Source organism: Didymella exigua (assembly GCF_010094145.1).
Source record: "Didymella exigua CBS 183.55 unplaced genomic scaffold M421scaffold_14, whole genome shotgun sequence".
In the NCBI taxonomy this organism is placed as follows: domain Eukaryota; kingdom Fungi; phylum Ascomycota; class Dothideomycetes; order Pleosporales; family Didymellaceae; genus Didymella; species Didymella exigua.
The window spans coordinates 816,680-825,067 of NW_022984788.1; the positions used below are offsets into that span (position 1 = coordinate 816,680).

At 46.0% G+C, this 8,388-nt stretch overlaps 1 protein-coding gene across 1 annotated transcript; it reads left to right on the top strand.

Moving 5' to 3' along the window:
* Window positions 1-4,990: 4,990 nt before the first annotated feature.
* Window positions 4,991-5,640, top strand: M421DRAFT_421006 (uncharacterized protein). Its single transcript, XM_033592682.1, has 3 exons — window positions 4,991-5,216; window positions 5,264-5,290; window positions 5,336-5,640. Exons 1-3 carry the CDS (start codon window positions 5,061-5,063, stop codon window positions 5,486-5,488), a joined length of 336 nt encoding a protein of 111 aa, XP_033448713.1. The 5' UTR covers window positions 4,991-5,060; the 3' UTR covers window positions 5,489-5,640.
* The last annotated feature ends 2,748 nt before the right edge of the window (window positions 5,641-8,388 follow it).

Consider the following 8,388-nt stretch of genomic DNA (forward strand, 5'->3'; position numbering starts at 1 on the left):
TTCCTACCCATAAATCACGTGACTATACCTATACCCTACCCTACCCTACCCATCCGCCAGCCTACGTGCAGCTGCGTAGGTAGGCGCAAATCCACGCTAATCTAGGTGAAGTATATAGCTGACAATAACCTCCTCTTCTCTCTAGGTAAGCTTCCTTGAGTTAGGCTAGCAATTGCGTCGCGCGCGCTTTCCAGCGCGCCAGTCAATTAGGGTTAATTTTAGGATATTAAAGACTGTAGCAGCGCGTTGTGTACTCTGAATTTGGGCAGAATCTATAGATAAGAGAGCAAGCTGAATATCTGCTTCATTTAACTGCATAAGCAGAGCGCAGTGTGGAGGCATTGTGTGTTAAGATAGAGTAGGTGATCAAAGTTGGTGGGGTGACCGACTCGCTTGTCTGACCGACTCGCTTGCCAACCATGTTAGTGTTTATAGCTCTTCCTTAATTTCTTGTTGTGTTAATCTATACTTAGTAAGCTGTGCCTAGACATAGGTTTCTATTATAGTGTCTTTAGGATCTCTAGCATCTATAAAACTAACAACAAAGTATTTCTACAGTCCTCTAGTGTGGAAAAAGCTCTGCACCTTTACAGTCCTATAGAGCAAGTTTTTCTCTCCTACCTACACTTGCTTATAATTTTGCTTGCAGTGCTTGCGCATCTTATCTTTATTAATTATAATCTAGCTACATATCTTGCACTGCGCACTATTAAGCAGCTTTCCTAGCTCTTCTATTAGCTGCGTAGGCTCTTCTAGGAGCTTAATTGCGCTTAGAGCAATAGTCTTAAATTAAGTAAAGCACTTAAGTATCTGTTGCTGTAGCGCAGTAGATACAGCATGATATTTGCGGAGATGCGCATCAAGACTTACAACTGCTATACAGTGCTGCTTACAAACAATAACGCTAAAGCCTTTAAGAAAGTAGAAAATATTATTAGAATTGCTAAGTGTAAGCTGCTAGGGCTATCTATAGGAGTTTATAGTGTTGTTTTTGCTACTGCCTAAATTATTTGCTTAACTATCCTACACAAGCTCTATTGCACAGAAACGCTAACCCTACTTACTATAACAGCACTAAGTTTTGCTAAATAGACAGACAAAACGCTTAGCATTGCTATATAAAGTATATAAGAATTAAGTTTGTATAAGATATTTTTTAATTTAGGCCTAAAGTAATAGCAGGTTAGTGGTGTTAGGGTAATGTAGGGGACTACTAAAGCAGATTGCTTAAAAGGGGTCAAACCCTAACGCTAAGCCTCTTTTGCCGCGGTTTGGTGTCTAACCCGCGCCCTTATCTTGGCTAGGGATTCACCCTAATGTATCTACACTGCTTAGTCTCCCTAACTAGTGGGGGAGCTGTAGCTTAAAACAGTAGCAATACCTGCGCAGGCAAGAAATGCTTTCTAAGGTAGTGTGTTAGCACTAGGCTGGCGGATGGGTAGGGTAGGGTAGGGTATAGGTATAGTCACGTGATTTATGGGTAGGAACTAGGTAGGGTACATGAGGTACCCTACCCAAACGGTTTGGATAGGGTAGCACGTGACTGGGTATAGGTATAGGTAGGGTAGCACGTGACTAGGTATAGGTATAGGTAGGGTAGCTAGGTAGGGTCTAGGAATGGGTAGTTATTAGCAAAATCTAGGTTACTACTCTAGACTTTGTACTATTGTATACTTTAGAGCATAAGTATGTGATAATAGACTGTGATAATAAATTATAGATGCTTTTTCTTCTAAGTATTGTGTATGCGAAAGAATCTACTAGTACAACCTAGGGTTAGTTGTATACAAACTAGGTTAGTAATATACCCAAACCAAACCTATACCTAGCACGTGCTACCCTACCTATACCTATACCCAGTCACGTGCTACCCTACCCTACCTATAGTCCGTGCAACCCTACCCTACCTATACCTATGGCCCGTGCGACCCTACCCTACCTATACCTACGTCCGTGCGACCTATACCCTACCTATACCCTACCCTAGGTACATGGTACCCATCCGCCAGTCTAGTTAGCACTGTAATCCTATAGCTCAGCACGTCGTATATGCCCTTCAGGAGGCAAGATAGTGGACTTAATCCCTATTATCTAGACGTAAAATGAATACCAACCAACCAACCAGCCTGTAAATCCCGACGTTAGTTAAGGGTTTCAGCGAATTGTAATAACTGTCAGGCAGCTAACGAAGCCGCTACACGTCGTAAATCGCATAAAAGAAAGCGATTACAGCAAGAAGGGACACTAACGTTTGCAGAGGGAGTGTGGCTGACTACTCTAAAGGAGTTTGAGGCCCGTAGTGATGGGAAGAAGGCAAAGAAGAGTTCGCGTGTTAATAGGAGCACTCAGTCTTCTAGGCGCTGTGGCACATGTGGCGAGACAGGACACAACGCGCGAACATGCAGAAAAGATGCGCAGAGTACTTTAGATTAGTTTAATATACTGTGTAGTGTGATATATTGTTGTTGTGTGCTGTAATGTTGCAAAGTAGGTACAGTGTTGGTGTGGTCTTGGCAAAAGTGATCAGCTCGCTTGGGTGATCAGCTCGCGTGTGAGGTACGTAATGGATAACGCTGCTTCGCGATCTTATTCAAAAGCACCAAGGATCGTCACTAACTCCAATAGTGGAGATCGTTGATCAGCTGCAGAGAGGCACTGCAACGCTACTGCATAGGCAGACGTTATTAGCAGCCCAAGTGCTGCAGCTTGAAGCGTTAAACAAGGCTGCTTCCAAGCGCAAATCACGCAAAAGAAAGCAGGTTTAGAAGGGTGGAGACCTTTTAAAGGAACAGGCAGAGGGTTTGATAGCCTAATGCGACGTTGGGGCGCAAGTAGAGGGGGAAACGCGTGAGGGTAGGGCCCAAACAGGTGCAGGCAAGCAGGGCAAAAGGCACTGAAAGCGCTGTGGTGAGACAGGGCACAATTCGCGCACGTGTGAAAAAGATGTAATAACGTTAGACCTAAAGCACGGAAATTAAAGGGTATCGCCACGCTAGACTACAACGGGAGAGAATCAGCATCCAGTTCACGTTGCATGCACGCAATTTTGGGGCGGGGTGTGCGGTTGCGTAATTGAGATGTCCGAGAGGCTGAATCGCCTGGGCATCATATACTAGGGTTACCAACCACGATATGTAAGCAAGCTTCAGGCTTTAACTTCTTGGCAACTCTTGTGTTAACAACAGTCATTACAAAAGCAACAGAGTTGCAGGTAATTTGCTAAACAATTGCTGAACTAACGCTTGATTTAGCAGTGACATGCTTACACATCTAATCTGATTGCAGAGGCACATCTTAAGGTTGAGAGGAACTGCAACGTAAGGTGCTGTAACTTCTACTTTGACAAAGGCCTGTCTTGAGCTGAGATGGAGCAATCGTGACAACGGGGCTGTAATGAAGGCTCAGTGGAATGTTGCTGCTGGCATAATGCCCAAGATAGCTAACAGTACAACTCTAAAGTCGTTACCGGTACTCTTGTCTCTTGTCTCTTGTCTCTGTCAAGACTCCCCTTTTCGTTTCCCACAACACTATGTTCGGTCAGATGTGGCTTTATTAACTCTAGGCCGATGAAGAGCCGAAATTAGATAGCGCGACCGACGCGATGGTACGCGGCTGATTGGTTGACGTGCAATTCTGTGTCCAAGCTGAAAAACACGAGACCGACGCGCCATAGACCATGCTCCTATCTACAACCTGGCCCACGTGCACATAACCAAACAAATCCGTCAAGCTTGGACCCTTACGATCTCGTTCCTACAATACGAAGTAGTTTGCCCTAATAGATATACGACCTTTTGCCCCACGTCAGATCGCCTGTCTATTCCCTCACAGTACGATCTACTTGGAGCTCACTTGCGCAGTTTCAGCGGCTCCAGGCTCATAACTGTTGCGCAGCAAAAGATTTATCAATCAACCTCTTGCTGTACAGGATAGTGGATGTATCTTTTGCAACAGCTTCGTATCTAGCTAGTATCCAGTTAACTAGAGGTCAGGGGTTTGGTCGGATAAAATGAGCAGTAAGCGGTCAATCATCAGAGATAGGGCAGCGCTGATGTCCGCAATTAGACCGGGACAAATCCCCCAATTAGTTGATACCTGACCGCTCATCTTGGCTGAGTAAAGTAGGGGCTGTTTGTAACTATTGTGCTTTGGGTTCTAGGTCTGCTGTTGCTTCTGATGAGTACGAATTGTCTTCGGACCGTTCGCGGTTGATTGGTTTACTATAGTAGCAGCCATAAGTTTTGTGAGTGGGGAAGGTATGCAGGGGTGTTCGGCTGTATTTTTCGGGTAAATTAGACACGAATTTGATACAGATTGTATACAAATCTTAGTACTTTGTGTATCCACCTTGAGCGTGAGTAGCATCTCCTCTGCAGGGCGCGTCTGATGATGTGCTCAATAACGCCCCAGCCTGCAAAGGGGCCTCTAGCAAGCTGTTGGTAGCTTAGTTGACGCGTACGTCGTGAGGATCGGATGTAAGCCTCAAGCTCATCAGTTTGACTATCAGTCAGAGTCTGTGGCCGACCACTGCGTTGTTTTGGTGTGACTTGACTACTAGTAGCAGCCCAAGCAACCTGTCTCTCTGTAATCTTAACGAGGTTGGCAATATACTTGTAAGGATGGCCAGCTTGCCGGAGCTTCTGGACCTGGAGGCGTTGATCACGTGGTGTTAACTGGCTGAGATGACTGAGATGGCTGAGGTTGAGGGTATTGCGATAAGGACACGTAGATGCAGCAACAGACAGGTAAGTAAAGTATTACATACAAAATTAGGTGGAATTTGGTGTAATATACTCATCAGGGACGTTCCGGATCGTCCAAAAAGCCCCCTGTTATTCCAGACCCACTCACAAAACTAATGCGTGCTACCATACTAGTTTTGGTAGGGCTACAGCATTCTACTTCACGTGCACGAAATGATGAGGGCAGCTATGATCAAGCCTTGAAAGATATAAAGATGCTGATTTCTCCCTTAGCAGGTAGTACATCTCTTTTGCAAGCAACTCAAGCCTCTCCAAGCACCGCACTTAATACTTATCCAATTGTTAAAGCTTCCTACAATGCACTTTATTTTCGCTCTTCTCCCGTTTGTTCTTTCAGCTGTGGTTGCTAAGGACCACAAGCAATGCGACTGTCAGATTCAGAATCAAGACGGAAGTTGGCACTATGACTGGCAGTTGACTTTTAATACCTGCCAGAACACCTTCTCTGATATTGTAAGTTCTCTAAAGTCCCTATAACTATTATCAGCTAATTCCAATAGGCCAAATACGATCCAGGTGCTGGTCGTGTAAGTATGCACAATTCGAACTAGTGTAATATTCTAACAACTTAGTGCGTTGCCGAATCTGGAAAACGAATTGACGGTGATACCTGGTTCCACGACTGCGCGTTCCAAGCCAAGAGTGGATATTACCCTGTTTCAGGCGGAGCGATCGATACAACCGCAACGCCTATGACTGGTACTGGAGGTTCCACCTGCGACTAGTCTGGCGTATAACGCGACTATCTTGGTAGTTATATGGATGATAAAGAGAAGCATTCTTAGCTGAACAGCAGGAGAAGGCGGAAATTTGTTCCATATCCAGCTTGCTCAGTCAACGCTCCACAAAAAGCGCATGGTCGCAATTAAACACGAGGCTTCGTTATGTAGAGATCGTGTGGCAGTCGAGTACAGATGCCTGCGGTCGAATGGTCATCTCTGTTCACACGGAAGGTTCACACTATGCCCACATCAAGAAGTGACAGTTGATATCGTGATGCACCACCTAAAGCCTCCCCAACACCCCTCTCGACTTTTCATGACAACAGGCAATGCCTAGATGCTTGGTATGGCAGAGTGAATAAATACCCAGCCGTGGTAATAATAACGGAATCCATTGCATACGTGAGTAGATATTGTATAATACTTAACGTACTCCACAAGCGAGCCGCTCACCCAAGCGAGCCGCTCACTTTTGCCAAGACCACACCCAACTTCACACAACTTACAACACTATAGTAGCAACTTAGGTCCTACTGCAGGCTATAGTACACTAAATTATTTAGAAATACCTTACACGTTATTCTTGCACGTTCGCGCGTTGTGCCCTGTCTCACCACACTTGCTACAGCGTCGTGAAGACTGTGTACTTGGTTGAACGCGCCTCCTCTTGCTTGCCTTCTTCCCATCGCCACGGGCTTCAAACTCCTTTAGGGTAGTTAAGCGCACACCTTCACTAATAGTGAGAGCCCCCTCCTTTTGGATCCGCTTCCTCTTGTGTAATTTACGGCGTGTGGCGGCCTCATTGGCAGCTTGAAGCTCTGCGACCTGGTTGCGCACTAAAACTAGTAAATGCGCCATTATCTCTGCGCCTTTAGTGAGCTGATTAAGGGCATCAACTATTGAAGTTGGTGAGCTATCCCTATGTCGCTAGATCCTCTCTTGAATCAGCTTTGATTGCGACCTAAATTCTAGGGTGTTCTGTGGGGTTTAAGAGTGCCACGTACTCTTATCCACAGTAGGTAGTGGTGGAGTACACAGGCGCACTTTAAGCTTTGATATTACAGCCTCTGGATCAAAGGGGACCAAGCCAGCACCTCTGAATCCTCCCTAGATATTGCTCCTAGTAATAGAGGCATCAAAAGCTCCTTTGAAGCATAGTAAGAACTCAAGTTTTGTGATGCGAGTAATCTTGTTGCGCATCAGCAGCTCAGCTTGGCGACCATAGGCCTTCTTCATCAGGGCAAAACAACCCACGTCAAGTGGCTGCAATAGGTGCGACGAGTGAGGAGGCATACACAGAGTGATGATCTTGTGTTCCTCACAGTACTGGTGGAACTTGACTGAGTTGTGGCTCTCATGGCCGTCCAGAATGAGCAGCCGATGGCTGCTAACAGTGCGCTCCTTTGTGTGCTCATCAAAGTGCTTCAGCCACTTGATGCCAAGCTCATTGTTGGTCCAGCCGTTCTCAGAGACAGTAATGACCCAGTCGTGAGGTATAGATAGCTCCTTGTACCAAGCAGAGAGGTGGTGCTTGCCTTAGAAGATGACAAAAGGTGGGATACTCCACCCTGACGCGTTGATGCCCTGGATAATGCTGGTCCACTCTCGGTCGCCCTGCTGTACTGTCTTTGGCCTTCCTCGACGCTTAGAGCCTGTGACAACAGCTCCTATTGATATAACGCCCATCATGAACCCAGACTCGTCAAAGTTGTAGGTGTCTTCATCCAGGATACCATACTTAGCTTTAGTATTCTCTACTAGGTAGAACCAGCCCTGGATCACCTTAGGATCCTCGCAGAGGGCTCTCTTGTAGTCGTACTTTTGATTAAACTTGACTGTAAGCTCTAGGCGACGCTTAACAAAGTTGGCAGCCCAGTTCTTGCCAACAGGAGGCTGGTGGCGCTCAGTGAGTAGAGAGTTGGCCATATCCTCCACATCAGTGAGCTGGGGTGGATATCCTCGTTTATCCAGCTTTAATATATGCTGAACAATCACATCCTCCTCAGTGCTTGTAAGCTTCATTGAATTGACCTTGCAGTCGCGTCGTGGAGAGGCTCCAGCCAGTCAGTCACTAAGAGTCCTTTGAGGCACTCTGTAGATCTTTGCAGCGCGTCGCTGGGAGAGTGTCGCGTCGCGTTTGATAGCCTCAATAGCAAGCTAAATATCTACTTCATTTAAGGGCTTTTTCGCGTTCTTGTGTTGAACCATTACAAGTTGTGTGAAGTTGGGTGTGGTCTTGGGAAAAGTGAGCGGCTCGCTTGGGTGAGCGGCTCGCTTGTGGAGTACGTTAATAAGTTATACTGTAACGGTTAAGAGGAGAAGCAGCTCACGTGTTGTTGGCTTTGGTCTGGTGCTACTTCCTCATGTTGTTGAGCACCTCTTATCTCAGCTGCATTATAAACATGTCATCAAAACAGACCCCGCAGCGAGCCTTGGAGAGCAAAAAGACAAGCAGAACAACAACACAACAATACCACAGCACAATACACGCGTTATATACATTTGCCCTTGATACCGCAACATATACAACTATCCAAAACAGCCCTCTTCCTACTCCCTTAATCAGAATCTGCTTACTCCTCCACCAGTAACATGGTTGGCAAGCGAGTCGGTCAGACAAGCAAGTCGGTCACCCCACCAACTTTGATCACCTACTCTATCTTAACACACAATGCCTCCACACCACGCTCTGCTCATGCAGTCAAATGAAGCAGATATTCAGCTTGCTCTCTTATCTATAGATTCTGCCTAAATTCAGAGTACACAATGTGCTGCTACAGTCTTTAATATCCCAAAATTAACCCTAATTGACTGGCGCGCTAGAAAGCGCGCGCGACGCGATTGCCAGCCTAACTCAAGGAAGCTTACCTAGAGAGAAGAGGAGGTTATTGTCAGCTATATAC